This window comes from Bidens hawaiensis, unplaced genomic scaffold (assembly GCF_021521415.1).
Source record: "Bidens hawaiensis isolate Kalapana, Puna unplaced genomic scaffold, B.hawaiensis_p1.1 tig00010817_1, whole genome shotgun sequence".
In the NCBI taxonomy this organism is placed as follows: domain Eukaryota; kingdom Viridiplantae; phylum Streptophyta; class Magnoliopsida; order Asterales; family Asteraceae; genus Bidens; species Bidens hawaiensis.
The window spans coordinates 63,577-76,858 of NW_027491835.1; the positions used below are offsets into that span (position 1 = coordinate 63,577).

Here is a 13,282-nt window from a genome sequence, read left to right on the forward strand (position 1 = left end):
TATATATGTTTTATAAAGGACAAATATGTAATTGACATTTTGGTTTAAAGTAATATGTAGTATACATATGTTTTAGCCTTAGGCACTAACAATATGTAATTGATTTTTTTGCTTGAAGAATATGTAATAAATGAACTTACGAGAAAATATGTAAATGCCTCTAGAATAATATACTTTGTTCTGCAGGTTAAAATTAAAGTTACATAGAAAGAAAAGGTATATATTGATGCAACACATGATTAACTTCTTCAACCCAAGAAAAGTATCTTGGGCATGAATGATGGCTACCAATAACAGAAAACATATAATATTTCATAATTTATCTCGGTCTGCAGGTTGAGAGGGAACTCTACTGAGAATCCAAACCAAAGTCGCACCAACAAGCGCACCCGAAAGATGAGCAATGTGATTAACATTCTGTAGCGCACTGTTACTGCTTGCAAAACTTGTGGAAGCTTGTGCTGCTTCCATCACCTTCAATCACCATCATCATAATATGCCTTTAATTTAACCATCTTAATATTAATAATAAATTTAATAAATAAGTAACAAGAATGAATGCCAACCCGTTCGATAACAAATTGACTGAGTATCAGTACTTCAAGAATCTTTCTCCAGTCAAAAGAGAGCTAAAAAAAAATAAATAAATAAATTCCGAATTTTAGTTGAAATTTATATAAAATAAAGTGTACCTTAACAAGGACACTAATTGCAAAGAGACCAAATACTGCACCCGAGGCTCCAACCGAGACAGCATTTCGTGGGAGTATAAGCCATGAAACAAGATTTGCGCCAGCACCCGTTAAAATATAAGACAGCCACAATCCAAAACTACCTTCCTCTTCTTCTACAAGCTTTCCTATTGGTCAACAAGTCAAACTAAAATTCACACACGAATAATTGGATCGTTTGTTTGTTTAGTGGAGGATGTTTTCTTACCGAATATGTATAAGAAGAAAAGGTTGCTAGAGAGATGATTCCTGAAAAGCATATTAATACATACAATAAGGAAAGTTGTGTAAACTAAAGATCAAATCACAAAAATTGATGGCTTAAAAAGATTAGGGATGTAAATTTCTTATATGACACGGATGTAATGCAATTTTCACGGGTTTGGGTTTGGTATAAACGGGCTCGGGTTTGTTTCAGGTCAAACCCGTGGACCCGTTTAACTAAATGGGTCTTGTTCGGGTCAACCCGGCGGGTTTGTGGTTAACCTGTTTACCCATTTTTTTTTTATTTTGTAGTTTAGAAATGTGTTTTATGTAATAAGTTACATTGTTTGGGTATCCTATGCCAAATATTATAACTAAAAAGGAAATTGACAAAAGATTTTACGAAAATGTAATTTTTTTAAACGAATTTGCATTTTTTTGTAATAAAAATGCAAATTTTAAGTTTTTAAATGTGAACACAATTAGAAATAAACAAAACAGTTAGGTCAGACGGCTTGTGTTTGGGTCAATCCGTGAATGTGCGTGCCATGTTCAAGTTCACGTGTCTGACACAATTTCCGGTTTTGGGTCATGTTCGGATTCGTGTCAGTTCAGACCCGCAAAAACCTCGAACACGACACCCATTTAACACACCAAAAGAAAAAAAAAGAGGTGGCAAAATGGACGGGTTGGCGTTTTTATTGCAGAAGACAATCTCAAATTTAAAACAAGTAATTTAAGAGGTTGTATGCACTAAAGCATAATTTGGGTGACATTCAACCTATTTGTCTGAGATGACTACTTCCCTTTTATTTGACCTGTTTTAGATATACCACAACTTAACTTGACCGATTCATAAATAAATGAGTCAAAATTGCCACCTCAAATTGTGATTATAACAAGAGATAAAACCAAATCACACATAAATAGTAGAGGTCTCACCAATTTGCGTGACAGAAAGTTGAAGTCACAAACTGGTACCAAACTGGAAAATTGTGGTATAAATACAAAGCTTTAATCTCACGAACCTGGATGAAATATCATATTCATCATACTAATTTGCAAATGTACACAATAGATTAAACTACTTTGAACCTGAAATATGTGATCTGCTACGTATATTCCAATGTTAATTAACAAAATCCAGAATATCCCATTCACTTGTTTTTCAGGCTTCTTCTTTTCACCAATTTTTCCAAGCTCCAGCTGCGATATCATGTCTAAAATTATAGCATAAACTGCTTAATTTCGTGTGTGTACCAATCTAAGGATTATATTCACTGAATAAGACAATCATGCTTGAATATACCATCACAAGTAGGGCTGTAAATGAACCGAACGTTCAACTATGGGTGGCAAATGGGTTGGGTTGGGTCGAAATGGGTCATGGGTTGGAATGGGTTAGGGTCGGAATGGGTCAACTAAGAAAATGGTTGTTTTGGTTCGGGTCAGAACGGGTTAGGGTCAATAGGTTCGGGTCGGAACGGGTCAAAATGGGTATCGGGTCGGGTTTTTTTTTTGCTGGATGAGGACAACGTAAGAAACATTTTAGTTTATTTTACTTTTTTTGTTTTTTATTTATATTTTGAGTTATGATTTTTTTATTATTTTTTTTTGAATTTTTTTGTGAGGGGTTTTGCTTTATCTTAATAAAATCCCTCCAAAAAAAATCCAAAATAAATAATAAAAAATCATAACTCAAAATATAAATAAAAAATAAAAAAACTAAAATGTTTCTTCCATTGTCCTCGTTCGGCGAAAAAAAAGAGAGAAATGAACCGGAACCGAAACCGAAAAAATCAATCAAAACGAAACTGGAAGACTGAAACCGAACATGAATGAAACTAAAAAACCGACCAAAACGAAACAAAAAACTGAAAACGAATCCGAAATCGACCAAAAAGAAACAAAAGAAACTGAAACCCACCCCGTCCCGTAAGAAAACTTGTGTCGGCTCGAAACCTGATCCGAGCCAAAACCTGAACTGAACTCGTTCCCATACAAAACCCGTTTTGTGCCGAAACCTATTGTGTGGAAATATGTGTCACTCCAAAACCCATTTCGACCCAGACTTGGCATATTTCCTTAGGACACTAACCCACATCGACCCATTTCTTTTAATATGTCGACCCATTTTGACCCGAAAATAAAGAGGTAGAATTTCAAGTTGACCCATTTTGACCCATTTAGTTAAAATATCTGACACAAACCAACCCATATAATTTTCAAATCAACCCAAACTAACCCATTTGAGATGCTTTGGGTCAAGATTGCCACCTCTACGTTCAACAAACCGGTCGGTGGGAAGTTAGTCTAGTTAATAAATGAACGGACATGAATACGGAATTACGTTCGATTATTTAAATGAAGGAACATGAACACAGGTCGTGTTTGTTTATGTTCGTTACTTTCATCAATGTCCTTTCATTTACGTTCATTCATGTTCGTTTGCTTATGCTTGGTCACTTAAGACTTTTTTATATTTTATGCTTTAAAATTTTTAGTTTATCATCTCAAGTATAAAGTGATAATTACGTCAAGTAATTAACTTTATATTTATTATGGGTGATTATGTCTATTGCTTGAGTTTAAGAATGCTAATATTTATCTTTCAATAAGTTCAGTTTTAGATTTAGCGAACGAACACAAACAACCCAAACAAAATAATGTCCATAATGAACAAACATGAACAAAAACATCCATTCGCTTATGTGTTTGTGAACCGTTCGTTTGCCCGATATATGCTTAACGAACGAACATCAACAACGTCTAATTCGGTTCGGTTCGGTTCGGTTACAACCCTAATCACAAGACCTTAACTTTTCAAACTAATCTATATGTCCAGTTTCCACAAAAGAGGGCAAAAAAACCCTAATGACGTTTTGACATCAAAACCATAAACATTCTCCGAGTCTAATTTATGCAGACAAGGTGTTTGTTAAAATGCCTCACCGAAATCTTCAATCAAATTCATATGGTTATTCTCAATTTAAATACACAATTAACCAACTGAAATACCCCAAAAAAAAATCCCTTAACTCAAAATGCAGACAAGGTGTTTGTTAAAATGCCTCAACGAAACTTCAGTCCAATTCACGTGGGTATTCTCAATTTCAGTTTATATTTACAATTAACCAACTGAAAACGAGGTGATTTTGAATTTAAGGTATAATTACCAGAGTCCTTAATCTTGCAAAGTAGACGAGACCGGTGAAGGAAAACAGGGCGATTGAAACTTGTGGAAACTGAAACTGATGGAGAATTGTAAGTGGGTTTGAAGGGGTGTATCATGGGCATGAGTTTATTACATGTTGATAGAAAAGATAAATAGGGTTTGTAGGTAAGATGGTGCTGAATAACTCTTGATTCCGCCATTGTTGAGAGAGAGCTTAGGGAGTGTTTGGATTCTTACGAAAACTCTTACAAGTGGGCATAAAACCCGGTTTCAGATTCGACCCGCTCAGGGTTTAGTTTCTCCTCTTAGTTGACCCGGACCTGTTGGAGCGGGTTCTACCTCTACCCGGACTTGACCCAGGTAAAACCGATCAATACCCCATCAAAAACTCAACTATACCTGGAACAAGTTCCTATTCGACCCGGTTCTTAACTTTTATTCACCGAACCCCGAACTCGTTCCTGCCCGGTTCAGTTAATGTCTCTACGGTTCGCTCAAATTTTTTAACAGGTTTATGATTTTGAAAAAGGATCTGATCTAATCCATGGGCTAGTAAGACCATGTATATTTTGTTATCATTCGACAATAATTGTGATAATGATAAATGAAACAAGTTACTACAGCAGCAGACAACTAGATGGTCTAGACTTCCTTCTAGAGGAGGTGGCATGAAAAATAAAGGGTGTTTTTTTTTTCTTCCTAAATGATGTTATGAAAAAAAAAATATTTAGCAAAATAGTGCTTCTACAAAAATATTTATCAATTTGGTGTTTTTGAATTTCTCTCTTGGAATATCATTGAGTAGCCACAAAACAAACTATTTGAATATTTTTAGAAGTAAGGTTTTGTTTTGTTATTAAATAATTCTGTATTTTTTTTTCTTCTATTAAAGAAAAATGTTTTTAATATAATAATAACATATAAAATATATATAATAACAAATATAACACATAAATATGTCTTTCGATTTTTATAAAAATAAAAAATGAACAAACATAAACTTTATATAAATTCTCTTGTTTAGAAATTTTATATTACGTGTACATTATTATTATTATTATTATTATTATTATTATTATTATTATTTGTCTTTTAGATATAATTATTGTAAATAAAAAATATTAATGAGTCATCTTGACGAGCTACGAGCTGGCTTAAGCTTTCAACAAGTCGAGTTTGAGCTTGACTTTCAGCATGCTAAAATAAACAAGTTGAGTTAAGCTGACTCTTTTTTCAAGCTTGAGCCCGAGTCCTGGTTCGACCCGTGAACAATTCTTATCTGATCAAGTTTGCTATTAGCATATTTATTTCTCTTTATCCGTTGAATTCAGATATGGTTATTCAAACGACAATTTCATGTGTAACCAATCACCTCAAACTAAAACCTACATATTTTCATTATCTAAAAATATTATACCTTTTTATCTTATATTATATAAAGCAATGCACTTATGTATATGAAAAAGGTTTACTAAAAAGTGAAATTATCATATAGTAGAATCTAGTATTTACTATAATCACTAAGAAGATTATATAAATAGTGAAATTACAAAAATAACAAAAGTTAACATATGATATTAAGAAAAAAAAAAAACCATATGTATTATATTTTCACAAACCTTTTTAATACTAATAATGATATGACGAAAGAATCTTTGAAATTGCGAGACATAGAAATTGCGAGACTTGCAAATTAAAAAGAAAAAGAAAACATGTTTTAATAATAAGAGAGAGTTTTGTAAATTGTGTGACATGCAAATTAAAAAAAAAAACACTTTTTTTCTTTAAAAAGTAGAAAAACCTACAAATGTATTTAATAAAAAGAATTGTTTACAAAAATATTAAAACTAATTATTATTTTTATTATGGACAGAGGTTATCCAATTATATTAGGAGTGAGAAGAGCTAAAAACACTAAATTCATAAATACTTTTGAATGAACACTATTTTGATAAATATTTTTTCCATAACACTCTTTTGAGAAAAAACTTATGAAAAATCATGAAAAATATTGGTTTGTACAGCCCCGAATTTGCTAAGTGTATGTGTTGGGTAACAATAGTTTAAATTAGCAATCACGATATGATAAGTAAACCAATTTTGATAATGTTAAAGAAAGTAACATGTTGAATGAATTGCTTGATAAAAAATATTATATGCCATGTATAAGTTTCTGCATACTCAAATCATTAAATAACTTGTTATCTAAGATGAAATCGCTAAGTACACACTTAATTACAAGATTATGAAGAAATCAATTGTTTCAAGGTCAATGCATACATCAGAATTAAAACCTAGAGAAAATTGTTCTCTATAAACATAAAAAGAATGCTTAGAAAAAGGAAACAATAGCACATACCAAAAAGCATCTAAAGATAAAATAGAAAGAGATATAATATACGAATTCCAATACTACCTCTCAAGTTGAACGGTGGAGGTTGACAACACCCAACTTGCTAAGAAGGAATTCCAATTGAGGAGCCCCCAGACCTTTGGTTAAAATATCTGCTATCTACAACATGGTATCAATATAACGAAAACTAACTTCTCGAGTTGCAACCCGTTCACGAACAAATAATTATCCATCTCAACATGTTTAGTTCTTTCATGGAACACCGGATTGTTGGCAATTTGTCTAGCAGCTTGATTTTCACAAAACCAAGGGGTAGGACCATCAAGCGGGATACCAATTCCTGAAGAAGCCAACGCATCCAAAGCACTTAACTAACCGTAGAACCCATGGAACCCTATTCTGCTTCAGCAGAAGAGCGTGAAACCAATGACTGTTTCTTTGCTTTCCAAGAAGTGGGTGCACCTCCAAAGAGGAGCGCATACCCAGTTAGAGACCGTCTTGTGAACAGACAATGAGCCAATTCAAATCACAATAGGCCGTGAGGTCAAAACCACCCTCACGTGGAAGAAGAACTCCTAGCCCGGAGTAGCCTTAAGATATCGAAGTACCCGATCAGCACTAAACTGACTTAGAATATTGACTGCATAACTAATATCAGGTCGAGTGGCTTGCAAATAAAGCTTTCGATCAACCATTTGGCGATATCGGTTGCTATCAACATTGGGTTCATTATCACCTTTATTGAGCTTCACATATGTTTCCATAGGAAACGATCTTGGCCGACATCCTTGTAACCCACAATCTTTAAGGATATAAAGAGTGTACTTTCTTTGACTTAGAACTAGGCCGACTGAAGTATGAGCCACCTCAATCCCAAGGAAGTATCTGAGACCTCCTAAGTTTTGATGCTAAACCGTTTGTCAACGCATATTGGTGCTACTACTAATGATCGCCTTGCTGGTGAATAGAAATAGAATAATCAACTTTGCATTGCTTAAAACTAAGGTGAAGAAGGGAGATCATCAACTATTGATACTAATTTCGGGAAGCCTTTTTGAGTCCGTAAATAGACTTATTCAACTTACATACCTCGTCTCATTTTTCTTGAAAAAGCCTTGTGGGATCTTCATGTACACATCTTCATCCAAATCTCCATGAAGGAAAGCATTATTTACGTCAACTTGGTGAATGTGACAGTTTTTCTTTGTAACAACAACTAGAAGTGTACGAACGGTAACCAACTTGGCTACCAGAGCAAATGTGTCATGATAATCAATTCCCTTGCATTGTTTGAATCCCTTTGCAACAAGGCAGGCTTTGTAGCACTCGATTTCTCCATATGGTTATATTTAATTTTATAAACCCACTTGTAATCTATGGCATGTTTTCCTTCCGGAAGACTCTCAAGAGTCCATGTCCTATTCTGCTTGAGAGCACAAATTTTCTTTTGCATAGCATCTTTACATTTCTCATCCTGCATAGCTTGATTAAAACTCTTAGTAATTTCATCGGTGGAATCGATGGCCTCTAAGAAGGCATTGTGAGAAGTGGACAAATATTTGTAAGAGATATAGTTAGAGATAGGATATGTCGTGGAAGAGCTTTGATTGGAGGCAGGGCGATCATAAACTATGGATGGGGGAGCTCAACTTGAAAATCCTTCATATGAGCCGGTTGTGTTCGTAGTCGTTTAACCCTTCCATAGAACTCATCTGAACTATAATGTGGTTGGTTCGGTGGGAAAGGTGGTCCTTGTATAGGAACATGATTATAAAACACATTTGTGTAATATGGATCAACAAAATTTTGTTGACAATTATCACAGAAGTTGTATGACCGAGAATTTCTTGATTGATTGGTTGTTTGAGAAAATGATCGTTTATTTGGTGGAAGATATTTACATGAAGTACTTGTTTTCTCATTTTCAAAAACTTTGCTTTTACTTGAATTATCCTCAGTCTTACAACTTGATGATTAACAACTTGATATGTTCACCTCAATAGGCCTACTTTCATTGACACATTTTTCAAAAAAAGTTTCATCACAGTCGGTTTCATAATCACAACTCGTGTCTGTTTCCACCGACCCATTTTCTTCAACATAACCTGCTGAACAAGATGAATCACCCCTATAGTCAACAGTTACAGGTATTGGAGCGGTTGCTTTAGAAGACGGGGGAACAAAATGTTACTGGTTTTGTTACATGACGAATTCCATATACCATCTCTTCCTCTGGAGGGGTGTTATAACTAAAGTGGGGTAGGCTAGTGTAGTTATCATTCAACGGTGGAGGCACAGCTGAATAATCATAGCCTAGACCCGACTTTTGTTTAGCACTCCTCTGTGATCTAAGAATATCATTTAACTTACTTGACGCTAACTCAAGTTTTTCAACAGCTAATTCATGTTTTTCAGAAGTTGATTTCTTATCAGAAGCTTAGTTTCTAAGCTTTCAATTTCAGCTTTTAAATTTGTAACTATATTTTTATAATATTCAACTTCCTTCTGAGAGTGAAAAATTTTGAGTTTCAAATTTGCAATGTCATCATGGTGAGTTTTGATCTTAGTGGTGTAAATCTTATCAGCTTTGACATATTGGTCGTTCAGACTCTTTAGCTGTGAGTTCTCTTTTAAAACAACATTATCTCAACTTTGTAAATGCAAGCCTGTGTGAACAGATTTGAGTGCACCTCTGGAAGGATAGGACATGCATGACTGCTTCCACCTGCAGCACTTGTCCCAACTTTATTTTCTTTGGATTGATTGTTCATTCGGAGATTATCATCCATTAATTCAAAACACTTGATGGTAGAAGTCAACTCTGAGAGTGTTATGGTATTCAGGTTTTTGGTTCTCTTTATGGTAACCACATGATTTTCCATGTATAAGGCAATGAATCCAACAGCTTCATGTTGATCTCAGACAAACCATTGATGATACCGGCACTTCTCATTTTAGTGACGAGTGACTCAAATCTTTTGATGAGAGAGGCAACCGATTCACCTTGAATATGTTTAAACGTGTCGAATTCTCCTTTTAATATTTCCTTTCGGTTTTCCCTCATATCCAGATTTCCTTCAAGCTTAGGATAATAAGACATTTTTTTTTGGTAGAGAGAAAAAAATTTAAGGTTATTTATTATTATTTTTTTGCTACAGTACCGAGTTGCTACAGTACCCGAGTTGCTACACTGCTCATGCGACTCAATTTGCTACAGTACCCGAGTTGCTACAGTGCCCGAGTTGCTACAGTGACTCGCATGCTAAGGTGAATCGCATGCTACAGTACATCGCATGCTACATTACTTTTTTTTTTTTTTTTGAAAATATAGCACCTAAACTTCCAAAAAGTCAAAAACATTTTAGTCTAAAAACCTCTAAGTCGGCCTAGATCTGAGTTTTTAAGCCGAATCTGAGCTTAGACACAAAAACTTAAAACACTAAAAACTTAGATTTGGTGATTCTCATGTATTTCTAAGGTGCAAGGGACTCCAAAAGAGGTGAGTAACACGAAATCACCCTCAAATCCAACAAAAACTAAGATCAAAATCTGAAAAGTTTGACCCCAAAACCATAAAAAGTCGATAAGAAAGCTTTGATATCACTTGTAGGTCCTCTAGAATGGATCTCACAACTTAACTCGGATCAATCCGTGTTGTTGGTTAGCGGAAATCACCAACAACACTCGGATCTTAGTTTTGTTATTATAAAAAAGAGAAAATGGAAAGGTTGGAGAGATAATTTTATTTCCAAAAGGTTGTGTTTCTTGAGTTGTGAAAGAGTTGTATGAGTTAGAGATAAATGTACCAAGTACGTAATACATCGACTAAAAGCAAACTAGAATGACATACACAATCCTAATAACAATATAGAATATTGGCCCTACAATTTTCCTAACCCTAACAATCCGTTCCCTTTCATATCTAGATTGGTTTTTGAAAAAGAGGTATTTACCCTATTATTTGATCACTTCTGGTATGAATATACATCCTCCATATAACCATAGATCTCTTGAAAATACCTTATTAGAATAACATATTTTTCATCTTCTTTTTTGCTCTTACTGTACATAGTTTTCGTAATCGTTTTAGAAGCTATTCACATGATGTAATGTTATCAAATCGGTTGATCAGATTAAGGGTTTCTGGCCTAATATTTGTAAGTTTGTGTGCATTTAAATTAATGCTAGCAGTTGATTAGATCAAGCTTATTTTGATTTGTATGTTTCTATGTTATTCTCTAATGCTAAATGTGATATTTGTACAATTAGGGTTCATTCAAGACAAGCCATAAATTATTTCGATCATTTCACGACTTCCACATGTATCTTACTTTTTGTTTTATCTTTCTTGTTGTTGTGTTGTTTATGTTGAGTAGGTTTGAATGCATAGCATAAAAGAGATTAACCCTAAATAACTTTTGTGGACATTTTGCAGATTTTTGTAACTCATGAAATTATAGTCTAAACTAAACAAGAATGGTTTTTCTTTTTTTATTTTATTAGAAGAGAAACTTGTGTAATCGTTTAATTATGGTTCACATTTTGATTTTAATATGTAGTTATCTTAAAGAAGAGTGGAAAGGGAGGCTACAAGAGCCATCTGAAGATATTTCTTCAAGATGTGGTAATACGCTTCATTTCACCTGAGGTGCAGTGTAATATATGGTTTGTTTTCTACAAATTCCCAATTTTGATCAGAAAGGAAGTTGACTGCCCACTGCTTCATGTGTTGCAGTTTGCTTAATTCATGCTATTGATTCTCTGTAGGGCCCCGCTTTGTTAATTAGTCTTTTGTATTTGTCTATATGATTAATGATGTATTTTATTAGCTTGTGGTTTTGTCAATGTATGTTTGGGCCTGAGGCCATGTAATGTTTGAGCCCATTGGGCCGGTTTGAATATAATAGATGCATATGCCATGCTTTTCCTATAAATAGGGAAGCATGGGCATGCAAACACAACCTTTTGACAACATTTACATCTTATCCTTACTACTTGTTGGGTTTCAGTGGTGATCAGTTAAAATTTTGTTTATTAAAACCGGTTCAATAAACGTGATAAATAATAGTTAATCTTATTAATTAATAATTATACGCAGCGGAAAGTATACAATTAATCAGCACCAAAACTAAACCCAACAGGATCCGGTTACAGACAATACGAGTACAAGTCAAAAAATAAATATATAATTAAAACTAACAATATATTTAAGTTTATCTCGGTTAATAAATAACCGGTTGAGACACCTCGGTTAACAATATATTTAAGCTAGGTGACACAACGAGATCAACGACCAACGCTGGCGGTGCACGACGGCAACCTGGCAGCGGCGGTGGTGTGCGGTTGCGGACGGCTGCGGACAACAGCAATCGGCGGCGGACAGCGGCTGTTGGCAGAGGCAACGGGCGGCGGCAACTGGCAGTGGAGGCGATGGCGACTGGCGGTGGCGGCGACGGAGCAGCGGCGGTGGTGGTGTTGACCGGCGCTAGGGTGGAGAAGGAAAGAGATGGACTTGTTGATTGGATTAAAGTTAAGATTAAGGTTATAAAATATCCCATATTTATATAACCCCTTAACTAGGTTTAAACTAATCTAATTATTAATAAACCCAATGGGCCAATAAGTCCATGTTTTGCTCCAAAGCCCGTTCCATGTATTTTTATCTCGTTAAAGTGTCTAACCCGGTTAACTAACTTAAGCGGGTTAATGGTTCGTTACCTCACGGTGTAACTCTCCCAGGTCATAACCTGGTTGGCCGTATTGACTTACCTGAACCGGTCCACAATTCCAACAGCTACACATAGCTGCCCCCAATAGGTTATAACATTTTAAATTCATTAACCAAAACCATCTTGGAATACACTATTGCAAGATAACGAATTTATGGTAATCGTCGTCATCTATCCTTTCTGTATGAGACACCAATTGAACAACGAGACATGGATATGTTCAATCTCATATGGCGTTCAATCATTATAGTTCTCGATCTAGAATCAAAGTGGTCCAATCAAATACACAGTAAGTTTGGGTGAGGCCTCACACTTCACCAGTTTGAATCAACGAGGGCGCCAAGATGTCTAATTGTTACATATCATGTAAGGGTACAGAATCCCATCTAGATTACATACAACTACCCTACTGAACTTCAGATTATTCCTAACCAATGCCTTTATAGCTGGCAGTTAGGCGACAGCGGTTGACACTGATCAAAGAATAACCTTTAGTAAACGAAAGTTCTAATATGAATCTCAGGTCTAAGGATACTAAATGAGTATACCAGTATCAAAAACATCTTATACTAAGATCCATGAAGATGATTTGATGCGAGTTACATCCAACGTCATTCATAATGTGGTCTGTGAGTTCGGAATTCAACTCCTTGAGTCCAAAGTCAGAGTAGTCTTAATTCAGAGTCGTTCCCACGATCTGACCGACTACGGATAATTTAGAATACAATATTCAAGGATTAAACATACTAAAACCGAACATAGTTATATTATTCAACATTTTCATTTAACCATTAAATAAAAAGAGAACTTAAAAGTATAACTGTTTAATGTTCACACATCCAAATACTAAATCAAAACAAACTACTAGCTAATCTAAGACCGATAGCATCTCTGTGATGATCATGCTTGTCCTGAGCCATCGGTTTAGTGAATGGATCAGCTTGGTTTCGATCTGTGTCTACTTTGCTTATTATGATGTCTACTCGTTCCATTATTTCCCGAATAAGGTGGAACTTCCTTAAAATGTGCTTGGCTCTGTGATGAGATCTGGGCTCTTTAGCCTGAGCAATAGCACCTGTGTTATCACAGA

General features: G+C 34.9%; 1 protein-coding gene across 1 annotated transcript; it reads right to left on the minus strand.

Moving 5' to 3' along the window:
• Positions 1–298: 298 nt before the first annotated feature.
• Positions 299–4,313, minus strand: LOC143536584 (rhomboid-like protein 11, chloroplastic). The gene is made up of 7 exons (XM_077030532.1): positions 4,112–4,313; positions 2,031–2,155; positions 1,878–1,963; positions 940–980; positions 693–859; positions 567–629; positions 299–474 (listed from the first exon to the last, which is right to left on the minus strand). Exons 1-7 carry the CDS (start codon positions 4,308–4,310, stop codon positions 313–315), a joined length of 843 nt encoding a protein of 280 aa, XP_076886647.1. The 5' UTR covers positions 4,311–4,313; the 3' UTR covers positions 299–312.
• Between the last annotated feature and the right edge of the window lie 8,969 nt (positions 4,314–13,282).